Consider the following 21,364-nt stretch of genomic DNA (forward strand, 5'->3'; position numbering starts at 1 on the left):
AAACTTGTCTTCTATAATTTAAAATGAAAATGACATTGACAACCATAAATTTAGGTAGTTTGACTTTACCTTATACTTATCTTATTATATTCTCTCTTACTCTTTTATATATATATATATATATATATATATATATATATATATATATATATATATATATATATAAATGAAGTTCTAGGATGACCCTTTGGTGCTGATTTTTTGGGCACACCCTATCTATGTTAGGACCTATCAAATGAATGCTTTGGATCATCCAAACAGCGTGGGCCCACTGTGCTTTTTTAAAGGGAGGAGTAGATAAGCTTATCTAGGGGAGAGACTAGAGACACTTTCCTCTATATATATATATATATATATAGGATTAGAAGATAAAATGAGATGGTTGTCACAACTAATTTCAAGGGAGTCTATTACAGACCCCAATTTAAAATTAGCAGATTATGTACAAGGTCTGTAAAAAATAACAATCCCCCCTCCTCCTTACGGTTTCTGTGAGAGTGGTTCACTGCTTTAGGATAAATTCACCCCTTTAACGTTTTTCTTTTGCCTTTAAAACCTAACGAAAAACGTTAATTAATTGATTAACATAAGAGGCTGCTTCACCTCCGTCACGACTAAGTGAAAGGCTGATACCTGGGAGATCACCCTTCACCAACACTTGATCAAGGATGCTGGCCTCAAGAGGAAGAGGATGCTGGCCTCAAGAAGCCGGATGCCCTGGAGTACCACTCTAATATCCGGCACCTAAAGAAGCATATGCTCAGAAGAAGAAGAGGAAGCAACTGTGATATGTAGAAGAAAGCCACCAGTAAGAAATTGTGAGAAAAAATAATAGGCCTGCCCCTTAAAACGCTATTAAAGCAATGCTTATCCAGGGATGGTATTGCAAATCACTGATAAGGCTTCATTAATTGTGCGGGGCATCCAATATAAGGTCCAGCCTTAAGTGAGGAAGTTGAGCACAAATTCATCCTCAACATAATTGATTAATAAAAAATCATATTATACAAGTAGCCTTCCTCCTTCATTAACTTAACCAGCATGTCCAACATAGCATACATATCTACAGCATGTGTGTGGGATTTATCACTAGAAACAAATGTATGAACCTTGCCTAGAAGATAATATGATGGTCCTTTCTCATTAAACCGAAGTAGTGAAACCCCTCATCTACTAGGCCTACATGGCTGCAGGCAGAGAGGACACCAACAAAGGCAAAGGCAATTCGAACTGGCTTGAAACCTTCATGCAACATCTTTTCGAAAAATTCTATAGCTTTGCTTGCAAGACCATGAAAGGCATAAGAACAAATCATTGATGTCCATGAAACAAGGTTAGGATCATGGATCAAACTAAACATTGACAAGCAGTAAAAATACTACCACACTTTGAGTAAGCACTGATAAGAGCATTTCCGATTGATACTAAAGAGCCGAACCCATCTTCCATCACATGAGAGTTAAGTTGGACACACGAGCTCAGTAGAGAGTAGCCAACATTAGCTCACCTGGTTTTAAACCTTCTCGAAGCATTTACCTAAAAAGTATCATAGCCTCCATCACATTCCACAACACCAAATCTCTTGAATGAATCTTATCAAGTTGCTGATTTTTCCTGACTAAATGGTTTTGCGGACGATGCACGGCCTATGTAGATGGAGGCTATGATATTTTTGGGAAGGGAAATGATTTATCTGCCCCCTTTTTTCCCCAGGCCACACCCTTGTAGTGTAACAAAGAGTAGACAGGGTTATATAACACTGCTCTTTTTGGAATCGTCAAAGCCTTTTAACAGGTTAATTAGAATGGAAAATGTTAAAAAGACACTGCTGCCACAAGATCAACGGCTTTGATTTCACATACATATTCTCCCAGGACACAAAAATTGCCTTTTACCATTGATTAGAAAAGTGACTTTTCTGCCTAGTGTAAATCAATGACCTTGATCTCAATACCATAAGATGTTGTGGATCACATCACCACCACAAATGATAGGAATTTAGTACACTTGAATTCAACCCTGGTAGGTCCAGTGATTAGCGAAAGAATGATAGATTGTACTATCTACAAGCCTTTCATATAAAAGTAACATAATAAACTTTAAGCTACTAGCAGGATTCAGCTAATAAATAGTGTTTTAGAGACTGATTCGTTTGAGAATCAGCTATAGGTCATGCAGATAAGAAAGAACTGACCTAAGGATTCACCCCTGAAACACCCTCTTCATGAACCCCTGCAATGAGCTCCCCATTCCTGCGCCAACAGCTTCTGCCAAATATGTTGCCTGCTCGCCATCCATATTATTGTAAGTTAATCATTATCTAACACAGATATTAACATCTAAATCAACCAAAAAGGAGTACTTCCTAGAAAATTTGCACGACATTACCTCTTGAATGGTCTTCTGGAGGTCGAATGCATCTTTGACCCGTCTCCCCAAGAACTCCCATGTATCACGAAATTCTGCCATGAATGACACACCCACCGATGGAGTTCAATAATAATATTGTTATAGTGAAAAGGAGAAGATTGCTAGGAGACACGCAAATCATGGAGTTTTTTTTTCCTAAAAGGTAAAGAATTTTATTGATGATATAGTAACTCGATTACAAGGATGGGGACATGTCATTCCACACATGTAAACAACAGCTATACCAAAACCAATATTGTGAACATTGTGAGCACTGATTATACATTGACACCACCCAAATCATGGAGTTAAAAAGAAAAGAATATTAAAAAGATAAGAAAGAAAGACAGTCTCTAGGGTTTGATCTTCAGCCAAAATTTTCAGTTCTTTTGCTTAAGACCATAGAAGGTAATTGTGCCCATTTAGCTTACCAGAGGTAAGGCTGCATTCATTTTGACTCCATGATGTTTGAAATTTTGGGTTTATTTTCACTTATTATGGAGATTCATAAATAGAACAAATTTAATCAAGAATAACATCAAATAAGGGTGGAAGAGGAGTAGACCTGGAGAATGATCAGTCAACATGTAGACTTCAGATGTTGAGTATATTCCTCCTAAAATGGTGCGTTTCACATACCAGTTGATGTCGGATGCATGATCGCCAGCAGCATGCCAAATTTCATCAACCAGCATAGCCCTCTGCTTAAAACTTGTAGGTACATTCATTGGTTGTGCCTGTCAACAAATGTTAATTGAGTATAGATAGATGAGTAAACAAGTTTCCCTACAGGCAAGAGGGAAAAATGCTCTTTTACCTGAATGCTAAGTGCTTGAGGCCACTTCGATATGTAGGGTGCCTGCATCTCTAAACGAATGCGGATGAGCTTTGTGATGCGTTCACTGACTCCCAAGTTTGTCAAGTCCTCCCCGGAATCGATTCTATCAATAAGTTTTTGCAGACAATCATCCATGAAATACTGAGCAGACGAAAAAAAAACCAATTGTCAGATTTGGATACTCCTATACATGCATACTAATTTAGTAATCCGAAACATTCTCCATAGACCATTCTAACAAATAATGAACAAAATTTTCAAATTATTGAGTGAATACAGATTTTTATGAGAAAGGTTCAGCACTTCAGCCATTGAAAAGCAGGGCACAAGGTGCCTGTCACCTCATTTCTAGGCTATGTAAGCTCTTTCTCTTAAGAGGCCACCGACATCATATCACCTAAATGCATTCTTTCTCATACATATTCAATTATGGCTTTTGTTTGTGCTCATATTCAAAATATTTTGGTGGAGTTAAATGACATCCAGACAGCCATGGGATACCTTCAAGGTTAAGGAACAAGCAACATATGATCATGTATTCATGTGCACCTAAGAGAAAGATGAACATTGCTAGATCCTGATTTCTACCATCAACTATCATTGGACCCTCCTTGGTTGCATTAGACAACCAGATCCAAATACCACTGTCATCACCACTTCTGATGAAAACAGAGTCAAGTTAGTCATTAAGGCTGCAACCATATCTATCTCTCTATCAAAGAAACATCTACAAAACTACACTTTCCAAACCACCTTGCCATCCTGTCTACCATAAGAATTCTCAACATTAATCCATTGCTAAGAGGCTACAATAAACAACTCAGGATAGTCGTCCCTTGGGGAAGAAGTCCAGCAACAAGGATCAAGCCAGAAACAAATCCTTCCCCAACTACCCGATCTGAACCGAACCCCTTTTCCAAAATTGCACCAGGGAATGACTGACATCTCTCCAAATAGTAACATGCTGAAATCTATACTCGTCAAGTGAAGTCCAACCCCTAAAACCAGTTGTACTTCTCCTCAATCGCCAAACTCCAACCAACTCCAAAGATGGTAATTATCCTATCTGAACCTCCAGAACATTTTCCTAAATTGGTGTGGTGGGCGTCTAATCAATGCAGTGGGCCGTGGCGGCTCTATCACATTCTTTACAAGATCCGTGACTTGGTTCATATTTTACACCCCCAAATCGTACATCGGCGAAGATCTGCTAATACCATGGTGGGTGGTTTAGCAAAAGAAAGTGTTGGTCTACCCTCAACGAATGTAATCTGCTCCGATATCTTGGGGGTCCTGTAGGAGCATTTTCTATTACTCTTCTTTCCTGGCCTCGGATATGGGCTGGCTTGTCCCTCTTTGTACATTGCCCTTTCTATGAAAAAAAATCAGTTACTTTTCCAAAAAAAATTTACCATCGGACAACCTGAAATTCACTCATTCAAATAACAGGTTGGAGTTGATCATGGCTTGGCGTGATCATTTCTTGATTTATCTGGATTAGGAGGACCATACAAACCTAGTGCAGATTGCTCCTCTGAGGGCCATATCTCATCATAGTCTCCTATATAGATGGTGCAAAAATCTTCTAGGTGCCCTCCTCCTTTCGGGTTCGAAAATGTTAGGTTTAATGTGTTGAGGTTGAAGGATCACATTTCGAAAAGCTCGAAGGAGACAAAGGTGGACGGTTGGGAAAATTTTAAATTCTCCAATCGCCTACAACCAGTGAAATGGAAATTAAAAAGTAGGAGACAATTTTCTGGGTCTATTCAGCTCAAGAAGGACGAGATAAGAGGCAAACTCAAGATGCTAGATGAGGAGGCAGAATCTAGTAGGAGCATTCTAGAAGAATGGCCTTGTATCAGGAATACAAACAAATCCTCTTGTAGGAAGAACAAATGGATGGGAGGCAAAGCTTTAAGGCTCTTTGGCTTAGGAAAGGAGATAGGGACACATCATTTTTTTCACAATATGGCATTGGCACGACGAAAGCGAAAGAAAGGAATCAATGGAGGATGAAAAGGCAATTGAGGAGAGCATCATTAGATTCTAAAGAAGCTTAACTGCTGAGGGCAGCTAGAGACCTAAGCTGTTAGGCATTTCATTCAATCAGATTTCGAGAGAAGCAGAGACGAGGTTGCAGATTTGAATGTGATACAAGGAAATTAGAAGAGTAGTGTTTTCCATGGATTGGGACAAGGCTCCATGCCCGCATGGATTTGCAATGCAATTTTACCAGGATATGTGGGACTGCATTAAAGTTGACAATGAATGTGGTGGAGAATTTTACATTAGGGTTAAGGTAAATAATTGCATTAAGGACGCTTTCCTTACTCTTATTTCTAAGGAAGGAGCAACAGAGGTTAGGGATTTTACAGAGATCAGCTTGATAACCATTGCTAAGGCTTTCATTGAGCGGATTTAGAAGATGATGGGTTCTATTATTTCTCCCTTCCAGGGAACTTTTGTGGGGGCGAAAAAATCCTCGATGGTGTCCATATTGCTAATGATGTTTGAATTCGTGAAAAAATGAAGGTGTTTTTGGCGTGGTGTGCAGGGTCGATACGGGGAAGGGTTACAACCATGCAGATTTTTGTGGATTTTCCACTTGAGAGGATGGGGTTTGGGGTGAACTAGAGGCAATGGATGAAGGAATGTATCTCAAGTCCATTCTTTTCAGTTATGCTTAATGGTAGCCCCAAATGCTTCTTCCAAAGCTCTATAACCAAATACAAGGTGACCCTCCGACACCTTTTCTGTTTACTATTGTTGGGAGGCCCTAAGCAAGGTTTTGGAGAAGGCAAAACATTCAGGTCTGATTCAAGGATTGTTCACCAGGGAGATTGTGCCTATCTCTCATCTACAGTTTTGATTGGCCTTGTAGGGCAAAAGCGGCCAAAGCCAATCCTCGTTGACTCGGCAGGACACTGTCGAGTACTCGGTTGACGTGGTCATAACTCGGGGGAGTCAAATGAATTTTGATTGACCTTGTAGGGCCTACAAAACACGGACTTGAACATGAACGTAACCAACGTAAAAGGTAGTTGACTCGGAGGATTCAGCAATGATGCAGAGGAATTTCAAAACCATGCTCTCATCATGTGTAATATAGTGATCATATTCTTAAGATTAGGAATATCTTGAGGTGGTGTTAGGATTGAAAATAAATTTGGGGAAAATTTTTAGTGGCAGTCGTAACGTTCACCAGCTTATTCTTTCCTATTGGGCAAGGGTGTCTAGTTGTAGCATCATGGAGATCCCCACCCCAGATATGGGGCTGCCTTTGGGCTTTGTATTCCTTTAGGATCTTTATGGGACTCGATTATCGGGAAGGAAAAGAGATTGATGAAGTGGAAGAGATCTTTCCTATCTTTTGGTAGGTTTATCACCCTCATAAAAGATGCTCTATCCAGCCTTTCAATCTATTTCATGTCTCTATTCAAAATTCAAGTTGAGAAGGTGAAAAGGATTTAGAGTTGCAACAGATTTTCTTATGCGAACGTAAGGCGAAAGTAAAAATACGTGAGCATATGGTGAAGTGGGAAGTGTTGCTCTTGCCTAAGAAGAAAGATTGGGCATTGGAAATTTGGTGACTCGGAACGAGGCTCTTTGAGAAAATCGCAATAGCATTATGGAGGAAATTCATTGCGGATAAATATGGGGAGGAAAGTAATGGGTAGCATATTTGTTAGGCAAGGGTCATGGCTCGAGAGCTTCGAAGTCCATTTATCCTTTTTTTTTTAAATGGAGAAATTTAAAAAAAAAAAAAAAAAAAAAAAAAGGATAAATGGACTTCGAAGCTCTCGAGCCATGACCCTTGCCTAACAAATATGCTACCCATTACTTCCCTCCCCATATTTATCCTAATCGTAAGAATCTTTCCCAAGGGACACACACGCACACACGCGCGCACACACACACTGTCGCACACACACATACTAGGGAATGGTGAAAGGGTGAGATTTTGGCATGACATGTCCATTGTGCCAATCTTTCCTAAGCCTGTTTAGGATTGTGAGAGTATTAAAAACAAGAATTGTTTATTGCTATGAGAGGTGGAGGGGAAAGGTAGTTTGGTGGTGGGTGATTTGTTAAAGGCCTTGAATTTAATTGTTTGATTAACCTTATTTGCATTCTTGAGACCTGTTTTGTTTAAGACGTATTGAGAAAATCGCAATAGCATTATGGAGGAAATTCTTTGCAGATAAATATGGGGAGGGAAGTAATGGGTGGCATATTTGTTAGGCAAGGGTCATGGATCGAGAGCTTCGAAGTCCATTTATCCTAATCGTAAGAATCTTTCCCAAGGGATATATATATATATATATATATATATAGACTAGGGAATGGTGAGAGAGTGAGATTTTGGCATGACATACGACCGTTGTGCCAATCTTTCCTAAGCTGGTTTATAATTGTGAGAGTATAAAAAAACAAGAATTGTTTATTGCTATGAGAGAATGGAGGGGAAGAAAGGTCGTTTGGTCGTGGGTGATTTTAAAAATTCTTAAAGACCTTGAGTTTAATTGTTTGATTAACCTTCTTTGCATTCTTGGGACCTATTTTGTTTAACAAGTTTTAGTAAACAGTAGAGTCTAGGCCCCTAATCCTAGGGGTGCGTTTTCCATCAGCTCCTTTTTTAGACTTCTCATTGATTTAGGACCATCATTCCTGTGGAGAAGGTTTGATTGGCCACAGTTCCGATCAAGATTCAAGCCTGTTGTTGGAACATCATGCAGGAATTGTTCGACCATTAGTTTATGCACTCCAAGGGAGTGACTAATATTTGGCATCAAATCCTTGGGTGATTTGTTGCAAGTTGGGTTCATGCGGCATCAATGGCCTCATGGAGAGTTGGTGTATCGGTCGTGATACACAACCAAGGAGGAAAAGTAGATATTGTAACCCTAAAACAAACTGATGCAAAACCAAAAGCGAAGAAACCAAGATATTGTATCTCCAATACCAAAAAATGATGCAGAATAAAAAGGGAAATAAGAACTAGAAAGGAGACCTCAAATCTCCTTATGATAAGGGTTTGAGATAAATTAATGAATGCAATAGAATACTTAGCAGTTAGGAAAATGCTTTAAAATAGCATATATAACATGTCTAATATACAAGCACATTGAAACTAGGGCTTCTTACATGATTTGAATGCAATAGGACAAGTGACAGTCTAGGTCTAATGTGATTGTGGGGTTGGGAATAACTAGCTAAATCCTTAAGATGAAAGTGTTAAAGTGAGAAGAGAAGTGAGAAAATTGGGTGGATGGATTTACAAAGGGTATTTACAAAAGGGTTGGGGTTTAGGGATTCACGGCAATGGGTTGGGGTTTAGGGATCCACAATTTTGAGATTAGGGTTTGAGGTTAGAATTAGGGATTGGGTTAGGGTGTAGGGTTGAGCAAGGGTTAGAGATTGGAGTTTAGGGTTATGGATTTAGGGTTAGGGTTTAGGAATTCACAAATGGGTTTTACGGCGAGGGTTTGGAGGGGTTTAGGGTTTGGATGTAGGGTTAGGAAAAGAGAGTACAGAGAGAAAGAGAGAGAGACAGGTTGGGGTTTTGGGTTTACGGAAAACCTAAAGGGGGGCAAAAAAGGTGGTGTGAGGGTGGGAGCTCACAGATAGAGGTGGTTGGAGGGTGGTGCGAGGGTGGGAGCTCACGACCAGACGAGAGAGTGTGGCCGGAGGATGGGAGAGGGTCACGCGGATAAGGGTGGAGCACGGCTAGGGTTTAGGTGGAGTTGGGGTTAGAGATGGAAATGGATAGGGAGAAGCAAGGCTAGGGTTTCTCTTCCTTTCCATTCCTATATTCTCCAAGTACTACTTGTTTTTCAATGGATTAGGTTTGGCTATGATACCAATTTAAAGTGAGAAGAGAAGAGGAGGAGGAAGAAGAAGAAGAGTGAGAGAGAAGATAATGAGTCTCCAGTAAAGGGAGCTCACATGTAATATGATGTATATAGAGAGCCCAATTGGTATTGTCTTTGTTCTCTTGGTTTGTATCCCTATTTTTGTGATAGGGTTGGTGTTTTGAATGCCCAATGTAATATCCTTATCATTCAAATAAACCGGTAGGAGTCCCAGCCAAACCCCAGCTTACCGAGCACAGATAAGCACATCTGCGCTCGAGCACAAAAACGGGGGGGGGGGGGGATCCTAAGCATTCATTTGGAAGGCCCCATCATGGATGGGGTGCCTACCAAAAATCAGCTCCATTGGATCACCATAGGGTGTCCATTTGTGGGTCCAAAAATGGACAGATACTGTTTGTCCACAAATCTGCCCATTTTTCACCCCACAAATGGACACCCTAAGGTGATCCAATGGAGCTGATTTTTGGTGGACACCCTATCCATGAAAGGCCCCATCAAATGAATGCTTTGGATCCCACCAAAAAATGTGGCCCCTCTATTTCTGTGCTCGAACGCATGTGTAAAGGCAATAATACCCTTCAACAGAAAGAAAAGTTGGGAAGTAATGAAATATTCATGAACTATAAAATAAACTGAAGAACAACAAAAAACAAAAGATATGTAAAGAATAGATCAAAATACTTGAGATCAATAGAATAGAAAAATAGATATGCTAGCATCACATTAATAAAAGCCACGGCATCAAACTCGGGGGGTTCTTACGGCATCACACCAAAGGAGATCAAAGCACCATACCTCGAAGATCAGACATCGCATCCATAGTATGGTGAAGGTTGCAAGCAAAAAAAAATCATTCATAAAGTCATAAAGTCGATGGCCCTAGGTCGTACAATATATGGAATATTGTCCCACAATTTCTAGCTTGTTCCTAATAACAAATAAACCCTAATATGTGAGCCCTATGTGATTTAAACCCTAACTTCTAGAAACTTCGCATTAAAGCCCACAAAAAAAACTAATCACTTGTAAAATCACAAAATTATTAAAAAAAAGGTCACTAAAGCAAATTGTGGACCATATAAGCCCATTAGTAACCGTCGTCCTATCAATAACTATGCTAATGTCACCCCATATAGACGGGACCCCTTATCTTAGCTAACAGTTTGTGGCTTGTATTGCATAAACAATCCTCTACCCTTGTTACTCTTCGATGGTATTCAAAAGCTAGAGGTGGCTCTTGTGGATCAATTCATCATGACTTTTAGAACATGAGCATGGGCCTGTTGCTCTCTTGACTTTGGATGAAAATGTTAAATAGATCCCATTATCCGTGATTTTCATGTCTACATAATAGTTTTTTAGTGTGGATTTGTGCTTATTCTAGCATTTCCTATAAGTTTCATCTTAAATGTCCATCATTTCCATATATGTCCACACGTTTTCATGATTTTGCAAGATGTTTCAATTTCCGTCACAATAGAAATGCATATCAAAACCAAAACCTGGAATCCTGCCCCCTATGTTGCATGGATTTGGATTCGTGTGTCGGGATCCGATACGGATTTGAGTTCTTGGATTCGGCAAGCCCCCAAAAGTAGGATTCGGATTCAGTAATTTTTAAATAAAATAAAAAATTTAAATATATGTATATGTATGCGTGTGTGTATATATATGTATGCGTGTGTATATATATATATATATATATATATATATATATATATATATATATATATATATATATATTCATGAAAATTTTGAGGGTAGAGGGTTGTTGCGAGTTTTGTATTAAGAGAGTCGAAGGAGGAAGGGAGTCGATGTTCGAGGGTCGAGGCACTTGGATTTTTATTAAAAAAGTACGGGTTGTGCTTTCATATAAAAAAGTTAAGAAAACACATTTAAGGGGAAATATACAGGATTCAAATTTTAAAAGAGACAACGATGAATCGGATTCGCCCAAAAAAATAGGATTCGTGCGGAAAAGAGACAACGATGGATTAGATTTGCCCGGAAAAAAAAAAACAGGATTCGTTCGGGACATGGCTACGACAAGAATCCAGGTGTGTCCCACGTGAATCCATGTCCGATTCGAATGTGGAGATGCGTCGACACGGATTCGGCATAGAGGGGCAAAGAATCTATGCAGCATGCCACAGTACTCCATAATACACTTTTCGTTATGGATCACCAACCACCAATCTAGCAAGCTCTGGTATGCATGGCACAAAGCAACATTACCTAACCAAAAAGTCCTCCCAAAACCTAATAACCTCCTCCCTTCCCTCAACTGTTCTTCCACCAAATATTTTGCTTGTTCCTAAATAATTGGGTTCAAATATACATGTATTTGATATTTTCTTAAAGACTTCACACAATTCATTTGCGTCCTAATGCATCCCACACATTAGTCTGCTAGGGGGATGAATAACTGCCAGAATACAAGACAAAACACTTATCCCATTGTTAAAAGTCTTAAAAGGACCAAGATCAAACTGTCCATAGGAAGACGAAGAAATGTAATACAATGTTTCTTGGATTTGCACCATAAATGGCCACCAAATAAATAACAGATTCCTCTTCGACATTTACACCCGCAACTGAGCTTTTACCCAAACTGTTACCCAATCCAAAAGTCACTTCAAACCATCTAAGCATACCTAAGCTTAGATATTTAATATAGCCCTCTTGAAATGGAATTCATGAGGCATTTAATCGTGTTGTTGGAATTTGGATACCATAACATGAGATCACTGAGGCAATGCAGACTCAACAAACTCTCAGAGTCTACTTCATAGTCCGAGTTTAGCTACGGAACAGAGAGACCACAGCAACACATGGAAGAGAACTCGAATACGCACTGGTCTCCGCATTTTTAGCAGCAGACAACGAGCGGAAAAAAATCTATAACACATTCACAGTTCATGTACTTTCTAATAAAAGTCACAGGAAGACAATTCAATCATTTCTCAGGGAATCGAATAGCATCTCAGTCAATCAGCTGCACAAGACATGCGTTAACATTAGAGGAATAAAAACATGACTGTGCGATCAGAGCGTGATTGACGGCTGAGATTTCTAAACATTAGAGGATCGCTCTCAGTCGGTTCTGGTATTATTATTTACCATTCAAAAAAAGAAGAAGATATATGTTAATAAAAAAACCAAGCCAAGTACAGCATTCAATTCAGTGCATTGCCTCATAGAGCACTACCTACCACAACAAATCAAATTTAGGGCATTGTGGGCAAACCCATTACAACAAACCAAACGAATGAATCTCAGTAATTCGGATCACAACATCCAAAACATGAATTAAGAAACACTCTCAGGATTGAAAAATTCTGGGAGCCATTTGGATACATTGATTTTATATTCCAGGATTGTAAAATTCTGGATTTTAAAAGCTAAAACCCTGATTTTATAAGCTAAGACCTGGATTTGATTAGCTAAAACCTGGATTTTATAATCCTGGATTATATAAAAATAGGTTTTATATACATCAAATCCATCCAAAATATAAAACCCTAATCCGTACCTCAACAAGTGCAGCTTCTTTGCGAGGAAATGACCCAACTATAGAAGGAGAAACGCCTACATCCCTCGCCCCTGAAATCAACGCCGCCTCGCCCCATCCCAATCTCAACTACAAACCCAAAAAGAAAAAAGAAAACCCTAGAAATTCATTCATTCAATGAAATGACGATGAAAAAAAAGAAGAAGAAAAAGGGGGTGTAGTAGTATTGATACTGACCACATGAGAAAGGGCGGATTGGAGGACGCGAGCCTGTTCTTCTTGGTAGTCTCCACCTCTGATATTGCGCGTGTTACGATGACTACGATTAGACTCTTGTTCATTTTTTGGTTTTGGGTTTTCTTCTTGTGGATTGTGGTGATGGAATTCGGGGGAGGAAGGGGTTTGGTTTGGTACGTATTGGGCGGTGGAGAAACGGAGGAGAAGAGAAGGGTTAGACGCGATGCGAAGAGTGCGAGTTTTCAAAGGGAGTCGAATTAGCGATCGCAACATCTCTGCAGAGAAGAGGGAGAGAGAGGGAGAGGGTAGAGATTTTGTTTTGCTAGAGATTTCCTTCTTGCCACGTCTGCGTTTATTCTGTTAAAAACCAGTCCAAGGAACACGTGGACGATCCGAATAGTAGACACTTGGGCAATAATCCAACCAATCATTCCTTGGTCCCAAGTCCCAACAGTAGGGAACATGCCTCGAAAGCTTTTCCCTCATGAGAAGTCCCTCGTGTTGAAGATTTATGGTGTATGAAATGGGCGATTCTGAAAATAAGAACGCAACCCATCATAAGGATAAAAAAGGTTAGAATCATCTACTTGGATCTTCATTGACCCCAAAATCAACTTGTTGGGAGATAGGAGTGGAGATATAACCACTTGTGATCCGATCCACCTATGTCTTGGTCATGATCTGTTCGGATCCCTGGTGGGTCCGATCCTTTTTCGGAGTGCTTCTTCGAATTATAGTTTTTGAGTATGGGTCACCATATGAGAACGAAATTTGATCCTCTTGATCCAAAAGTTGATGATGCTCCAACCCACGAACTACTTCCTATGGTTCACAGAGGTCCCAGAAGTTTGGCTCCTTGAAACCACTTTGACAATCAAGTCAAATATCGATTCCACAATGTTTGGAAAAGAAGGTGAAGCAACCACTGGAATTATTGACTTCATCAACGTTATCATCAACCATTCTACTATAATTTTCAAGAAAGGACAACGCAAATGTCTGTCTAATCGGATTCCTTTCCCTCTCAAAAAACCTTTGCAATCTCGGCGATTGGCCTTTGGGAATCTGGGAATCAATCGCGTCTGATATCAAAACACACAAAGGAAAAAGGTAAAGTGAAATAAATGTGCATGGAATAAAAACTCACCAAAGAATACGAAGAGACCTCAAAATCACCAGGAGTCGTCTAAATAAGGGCATCACCGCTCCTGAAGGAGATCGCTGGAAAAAATGGAAAGTCACCACGAAAAAAGGAAGCTTCAAAGAGAAAACAAAGTTTGCTTGGAAAGGAAGAAAACGGAAAAACCCCTTTTCCAAAAAGAAAAGCTATGCATGCCATCAAGAAATCCCATCAACTTGGGAAGTGAAACCCTAAAACACTTGGCGTCACTTCATTTCTCCAAGAATGCCCGCAATCTCATAATAGAATCCTCATTTAAACCGAAGAGCATCACCCCATATCGATACCATTAGATATCTTCTTATGATATGGGTCCCAGGAAAGGGCCTAATCATCCAAATTTGCACCTAAACAAGTCCCTCCGAGGGGCCTGCTGATTTCAGAAAAGACATTATTACTTCCTTGGGCCTTAAGAAAAAAGGCTCGGAGAAGTAGAGGGCTTTATGATAGTGTTGATAACTTATTTAGCATAATGTAGACTGATGGGGGTAAAAATAACGGTCCAATCATAGGCTGCCACGTGACAAAGGGTATGAGCGTAATCTTACCTAATTTGGAAAGTTCTAGACCAAGCCTTTGCCCAATTACAAGATGTCACTTGTCCGGGGGCATTAAGGTAATCTCACACCTAACCCCTCTTTAGCCTACTACTATAAATAGCCTCCTAAGGCTCAAAGGGAAGGGTTCTGATCCAAAAAAAAAAAAAAAAACTTACTATTCAAGTCTATCTTTCTATTATCTGTTGCCACATCAGCAGATCCCTGATTTTGGCCGCAACATAGACAATAGATCAATTCTAAGAGATGGGATTTTAGATGTTTTCTAAAGATATGTGTCCGCAAATAAGATCTAACATAGCCACCACTTCGCCTTCAAGCCAAAGTAACCCCTCACCACCTCTCCATCTGCATGCATACATGATGACACTTGTCCGGGGGCATTAAGGTAATCTCACACCTAACCCCTCTTTAGCCTACTACTATAAATAGCCTCCTAAGGCTCAAAGGGAAGGGTTTTGATCCAAAAAAAAAAAAAAAAAACTTACTATTCAAGTCTATCTTTCTATTATCTGTTGCCACATCAACAGATCCCTGATTTTGGCCGCAACATAGACAATAGATCAATTCTAAGAGATGGGATTTTAGATGTTTTCTAAAGATATGTGTCCGCAAATAAGTTCTAACATAGCCACCACTTCGCCTTCAAGCCAAAGTAACCCCTCACCACCTCTCCATCTGCATGCATACATGCCAGACAACACATCTCATCTTCCAAAAGAGTCCTTCCACTACCTCAAGCATTTAATGCTCATTTAATGCGTTCATGGTGAATGATTATAATCAAGATCTACAAGTAAGCCTTTGACATGTGGCGTATATACCATGCCTCGGTGTGACAAATCTTTCTGCCTATTTAAGGCCTCAACATCCAGATAAATGGGGGTTCTGAAACAAAAGGAACAGGAAAAAAAAAAACCATAGCAGGAGCAGCAAAGACGTGGGTTGAAGCATCACTAGAGGCATAGATAGGTACATATGATCCACTAGTAGCAGATCCAATTGACCTTGCTTGTTGATCCAATCGATTATTTACTTGATATAAACCTGGCAGATAAGCCTTTCCTTCTTGTAACTTTGTTATTTGATTTTAACATTGTTGAATCGATATCTGATTTGATTGTTGAAGTGGTTTCCCGGAACCAAACTTCGGGGACCACTAACATTTTCTCTTTGAATCACAGGGGAGCATCATCAACTTTTGGATCAAGACGAACATATTTCAATACTATAACCGTACTTTTCAAATTGCACTATCCATTGGGGTGTCATAAACGGGATCTATTGGTTAGGAGGAAATATGCCTTTTCATCACATCAAACAAAGCTGCAGGCACTGCCTTCTCGACCAGATAAGCCGGCGGGTGCCTGGAGTGTCGATTGAAAAGTGTTTTTCAAACGGATTTGATCCTATGCCTCTCGATCCTTCTGATCATATAATCAAACATAGAGCACTTTGTCTGATCTTCGAGCAGGAGTATCAAAAGCCTTACCGATAGCACTGGCAAAGTTCCCGATAGAAAAAATAAAAACAAACTAATAGAACATCCTAGAGCGTCTCGTTCCGGGGCCTCCTGCTCGCTCCGGACTTACTTCAAGGAAAGAAGGCCTACTTAAGTAGAACATAGTTAGGGATCAAAACATATAAAACAAGAATAGTTTTTCTGATTATTTTCAAACCATGGTTGGCCAATATCAATCTCCTTTTTAAAATAACATTTTGATCTTTTCTCACCTAGAACCATCCTAAGTGACTTATATTTTCAAATCTAACTTATTTAATCATTTAAGCAACTTATCATATTTAGTAAGTAATGAATAAGACAAAAATTAGCTGTATATAAAATCAGGGAAAATTATAAACATAGACGAACTTTTAACTAGACCCACTTAAAAATCAAAATTACAAGGACTTCCTGACTAATCGACACATGTGACATGTATCACAAACAACTGTGCATGCCACCACAATGACCAATTTACCCTCTTTCTTTTATACGCCTTCAATAGGGTGAGACCTCGCTTTAATACAATTAGGGGTGCAACTCGGATCGGGTTCAACTCGAAAAAAGGTCGGGGTCGGGGTTGGGCTTGGGTTGACTTTTCCCAACCCGGGTCGGGTTCAGGTTTGGCAACCCAATCCAAGTGAAAACCGACATTTTTTAAAAAAAATTTATTTTTGTAAGCTTAAAAACTCAGGTTAGGTCGGATTCGGGTTGAAAAAATTGGTTTCTCGGGTCGGGTCGGGTTGGACAAATGGTTTCCTCAGGTTAGGTTGGGTTGGCCTAAACCCAACCCAACCTGACCCAAGTTGCACCCCTAAATACAATGCGGTGCACCCACTAGACTGTAGTGGGTCCCTTCTATGATTAATTTGAACCGTCAATTTTATAGGCCTTGCTTTCGGATTCCATGTGGCTAATAAATCATCAACTTTTATCATTAAACATAAATATTCAAAAACTACATTTAGACATTCAACTGTAAAAACTGCACATCATTTGGTGGTATGATTGCATGATTGGTGAGAATTTTGGGGCAAAGGAGATCCAAAGTGGGCCTTTATCATGTGGGGCCGGTTTGGATCAATCAAAAGTGGGCCCTACTCTGCCTAGCTGTTGCCACATTGTATTGCAATCATGTCGTTCCCTACTGAAACATTCATCCCCAAATACTTTCCACGGACTAAAATGCCCTTTCGCATTTTTTTTTTTTTCACGTACGGTGAAGTCTACTTTCTGTACACACATCGAATTCAATGGTACTTTCGTCATTAACCCGAAAACCAAAAACAAAATCTCTTTCCTTCACCCTTCTTTCATCTTTTCATGCACATGCAAAGATATTCAAGCCGATACGTTACGATATAGCGGACGCAAAATTATCTCCGTTCCGTCGGCCGGAGCCGCGCTCACTGAAGCTACCTGCCCGCGACCGTCTCGAAGAATTCTCGCCGTACCCGTCCCGGATGTTTAATGCGTGCGAACGGCGGCTCGAGCTGCTAGCCAGCTCGCTGTAGCTGTCTCTCAACGACGGAGCCGAGCCGATCTTTTCGTTTTTACTGCCTTCATCAGCCACTATATCTTCTATCCTCTTAACGGCTTCTCTCATGTCGGGTCGCCGCTCAGTGTTCAGGTCAGCGCAAGCTGCCCCCAAGTGGAGGAGCCGCCCCATCCCAGCACGTGCGGTTTCTGAGCCAGCTATTTCGGGATCAAAAACTTCAGCTTCTCTCCTTTCTGATATTGCCGATACGACCCATTCAAAAATGTCGGTCCCACCTTTGCCGTTGGTGAGATATTGCGAGGGGAATTTACCGGTCAGGATCTCGAGGATGAGGATGCCCAGACAATAGACATCGGATTTCGGTGACACATGTTGGTATTGGATTGATTCCGGGGCTTTGTAAGCGAACATGGATTGGACGGCTTGGGTGGGGCTCACTAGAGGAGAGAAGCCAAAATCGGAAAGGAGAGGCTCCAAATCGGGGTCAAGGAATACGTTGCAGGACTTGAGATTGCCGTGTGGGAGGTCGGAATTTGGGAGTTCTGCGTGGAGATAGGCCATGCCCCGGCCAATTCCTCGGACGATTTTTAGACGTGCCGGCCAGTCCAGTTCGGCGTGGCAGGGTCCTCGGTCGCCTGAAAAAAGGGAAAAGAAAATGCATTAACAATAGATCTCGATTGTAGTATGGTTGGCGCTCTTATATCTTATATTCCGGATTACATCTTTTTATATAAAATATTAGAGAATATTAAGCATTAGAAAATAGAGGAATTCTAGACTGAATGGAGCCCTCGCAAAAAAGAGGTGAAAGGGTTCTCCTATTAGCTACACATAACCGTCATGCATTAATATCGGCTGAAAAGTCAACCATGATGGTGATGTGCAGCCAATACGAGAGCCCTTTTACCTTTTTTTGAAAGGGCTCCCTTCGGTTTAGACTTCCTCTAGAAAATAAGTCTAAAACACTAGCTTTATACTTATTTTCAACCTACATATATGGTATTGTAAATTATATGTACTTTAGCCGGTATATCTTAAATCACTATATTTTTCTATTAAGTATTAGATACAAGGGACTATAAATTAGCAATGTAAGAACAATGTCAGTTCAGCATAAGATATAAGAAATTATAAATTTATGGAAACATAACCCACCGTGTAGAAGATAGAGCAAGCTGCCTTTGGGAATGTACTCATAAACCAGAAGCTTCTCCTCCTTCCGGTAATGAAAAGCCAACGGTGGCAAAACATTCTGGTGGCGCAACTTCCCCAACCGCCTCACCTCTGCCTCGAAGCCATCGTGGCCCACCCTATTCATCTCCCTCATCCTCTTCACCACCACCACCATCCCATTCCCCATCACGGCCTTATACGTCGAACCCAACCCCCCATTCCCCAAAACCTCTGCCCCCGCCTTCATTAAATCCGGCAACCCAAACACACCCTTCTCACTATTAACCACCACCAGCTCCGCCGCCACCGGTGCTTTCTTCCCGGAATTCATCTCATTCCGGCCACTCTCCATCCCCTTCTGATGCGCCAATCCTCTCTGATTCGTGTTCGACACATAAACCTCCACACCATCTTCCCTTATACCTGTTGAAGTATAAATGAAATGATTAAATAATGCTAACTCCAGCAACTTAAGCTTTTGGAGTAATTGGTTGTTTCACATTGTATCAGAGCAAAAAGTTCTTGGTTAAAAACTCACAACTCCTTGTTATTTTTTCAAAATGTATATATACGTGTAAGGCCAACCTAATGAAAGAGGGGCCACACATGAGGGGAGTGTTTATAAATGAAATGATTAGATGATGCCAACTCTAACAGCTTAGGCCATGTTCGTTTAAGATTATGACATCCTATTGTGAGTTCCAAACTGATTATTGGACTCAAAATTGCGTTTAAATTCAAGTCCAATAGTCGGTTTGGCACTCACAATCTGTTGTCATAATCTTAAACGAATGGAGTAATTGGTTGTTTCACAAGATATACCTCTCCCCAACGTCTCGAATTCCGCTTCCTGTCGTTTCATCGCCCACCCCACGGCGACACCAAGCAAACAAATCACTAGAAGCATTGCCAATCCGATCGCCGCTCCCTTGCCGGAATCCATCTTATTTTCCTTAACATCGACAGAGACTGAGGAAGTAGTGTTTACTAAATCATCACCTTTTTTCTCACATGTTTTGCCCACTTGCTCTCCGCATAGCCCGGAATTTCCAGAGAACGAACTCCGGTCGAATTTCGCATAACTCGACGGAATATTCCCTTTTAGTTCATTATTCGAGACGTTAAAGGAATTCAACACCTTTTGATCAATCTCTGGAATATCCCCTGAGAAGTGATTGTCCTCAAGGTGCAATTCCATTAGGTGACGAAGCTTTGATAAGGAATTCGGGATCGAACCGTTAAACGAATTCCTCGACAGCCAGATCTTCTTCAAAGAAGCCATGTCCAAAAAATAATCCGGCCGGATTTCACCAGAGAACTGGTTTCCTGATAAGTATATGGCTTTGAGTGCACCCAAGCGATTGAATTCTGGAATCTCGCCGGTGAATTTGTTGTTGATGAAACTAACCGAACGGAGGCCAGGGAGATTTAAGAGGGCATCGATGTCGATCTTGCCAGAAAGTCCTAGACCTCTTAGCCGGAGTCCGGTGACGATACTGTTGAAGCAGAGAACGCCGACCCACGTAGTGTTGCCTGAACAAGATGTGGAATTTGTGGACCATGAATCAAGAGAAGCTGCATTGGTGAATGATTTTTTTAGATTGAGAAGGGCTTCGGATTCGGATAATGATGAGATAGAGAGAGGGGAGAGGAATAAGAAGAGCGTTATAATTATGAGAATTCGTGGCGGGAGGAGGAGAACAGCGGCCATGGCTTAGCCGGAAATCTGAAGCCTCCGGGAAGAAAAGACCGCCGTTCTGAGAATTAGAGTTTTGGGTTCTTTTTTTCTCTCTTTTTTTGGTTTCTTTTGTTCTCTTCATGGCAAGGTTTGAAGAGATTGTGGGAGAAGAAAGGTGGTAGACTACAACAACAACAACCGGCTTCTAAGAATGGTAAAAAATGGAGGGAGAGACTCGTGTGTGTTTTTTTTTTTTCTGCCTTTGACCAAGTCAACGAGAAAAGCCGTTATTTTTGTCGTTTATGGCGTGTCCAAATTAGTGGATTAGCGTCCATCCTTATTTGGCGGCAGTTATGTGGATGTGAATTTTGAAATTTACCATATCTCTAGTTGTTTGGATCCTCAACTCTCAAGGCATGGATATATGTTAGCTTGGGCTTCTATGGTAAACATATGGGTTGGCCATAGCCCAAAAATTAGGTGTGTCAATGTACTCAAACGGTCCGATGGACCATCTAAATCCGAAATTAATCTGGGTAGGAGCATTATTAGGAACCATGAACACATCTCAGGTCCCTCTCATAGGATCGGGAATTATTTTAAATCGGACTGTGTCAACTCACAAAAGCCCATGGGATATTCTTAAATTGGATTATTTTTTGGCACGCCCTCAATTAGATAGAGTGTGCCCAAAAAAACCAGCTCCATAGGATCATCCTAACCCTACGAAATGTAGAGGCTAAAAATGGACAGATTTGTGAAGGTTTATACGTGTCCATTTTTATCTCCACATATAGAAGGGTTAGATGATCATATGGAGTTTATTTTTTGGGCACACCCTATCTACGTGAGGACCCATCAAATGAATACTTTAGACCACCCAAACAATGTGCCCCCACTGTA

General features: G+C 40.6%; 2 protein-coding genes across 2 annotated transcripts; both read right to left on the reverse strand.

The window, feature by feature from the left end:
* Window positions 1-1,865: 1,865 nt before the first annotated feature.
* LOC143863947 (ubiquinone biosynthesis COQ9-like protein) lies at window positions 1,866-13,369 on the reverse strand. The gene is made up of 6 exons (XM_077374749.1): window positions 12,872-13,369; window positions 12,656-12,763; window positions 3,227-3,388; window positions 2,975-3,146; window positions 2,389-2,462; window positions 1,866-2,283 (listed from the first exon to the last, which is right to left on the reverse strand). The coding sequence occupies exons 1-6, from the start codon at window positions 13,142-13,144 to the stop codon at window positions 2,203-2,205; spliced, it is 870 nt and encodes a 289-aa protein (XP_077230864.1). The 5' UTR covers window positions 13,145-13,369; the 3' UTR covers window positions 1,866-2,202.
* Window positions 13,370-17,026: 3,657 nt separating this feature from the next.
* On the reverse strand, window positions 17,027-20,816 carry LOC143863535 (pollen receptor-like kinase 3). Its single transcript, XM_077374229.1, has 3 exons — window positions 19,606-20,816; window positions 18,766-19,206; window positions 17,027-18,245 (listed from the first exon to the last, which is right to left on the reverse strand). Exons 1-3 carry the CDS (start codon window positions 20,492-20,494, stop codon window positions 17,467-17,469), a joined length of 2,109 nt encoding a protein of 702 aa, XP_077230344.1. The 5' UTR covers window positions 20,495-20,816; the 3' UTR covers window positions 17,027-17,466.
* Between the last annotated feature and the right edge of the window lie 548 nt (window positions 20,817-21,364).

This window comes from Tasmannia lanceolata, unplaced genomic scaffold (genome assembly GCF_043159265.1).
Source record: "Tasmannia lanceolata isolate RefF3 unplaced genomic scaffold, GAP_Taslan_0.1 ptg000044l, whole genome shotgun sequence".
Classification (NCBI taxonomy): domain Eukaryota; kingdom Viridiplantae; phylum Streptophyta; class Magnoliopsida; order Canellales; family Winteraceae; genus Tasmannia; species Tasmannia lanceolata.

What these genes read in the sequence shown, in the direction of transcription:
- LOC143863947 (XM_077374749.1), bottom strand. Translation starts at nt 13,144, where the DNA reads ATGTTGCGATCGCTAATTCGACTCCCTTTGAAAACTCGCACTCTTCGC. An exon ending in AAGAAGCTGCACTTGTTGAG is followed by an intron (nt 3,389 to 12,655) that starts GTACGGATTAGG and finishes TCGTCTGCTCAG; the next exon opens with TATTTCATGGATGATTGTCT. An exon ending in TCCAGAAGACCATTCAAGAG is followed by an intron (nt 2,284 to 2,388) that starts GTAATGTCGTGC and finishes GATGGCGAGCAG; the next exon opens with GCAACATATTTGGCAGAAGC.
- LOC143863535 (XM_077374229.1), bottom strand. Translation starts at nt 20,494, where the DNA reads ATGGCCGCTGTTCTCCTCCTCCCGCCACGAATTCTCATAATTATAACG. An exon ending in ATTCGAGACGTTGGGGAGAG is followed by an intron (nt 19,207 to 19,605) that starts GTATATCTTGTG and finishes ATACTTCAACAG; the next exon opens with GTATAAGGGAAGATGGTGTG. An exon ending in CTTGCTCTATCTTCTACACG is followed by an intron (nt 18,246 to 18,765) that starts GTGGGTTATGTT and finishes CCCTTTTTTCAG; the next exon opens with GCGACCGAGGACCCTGCCAC.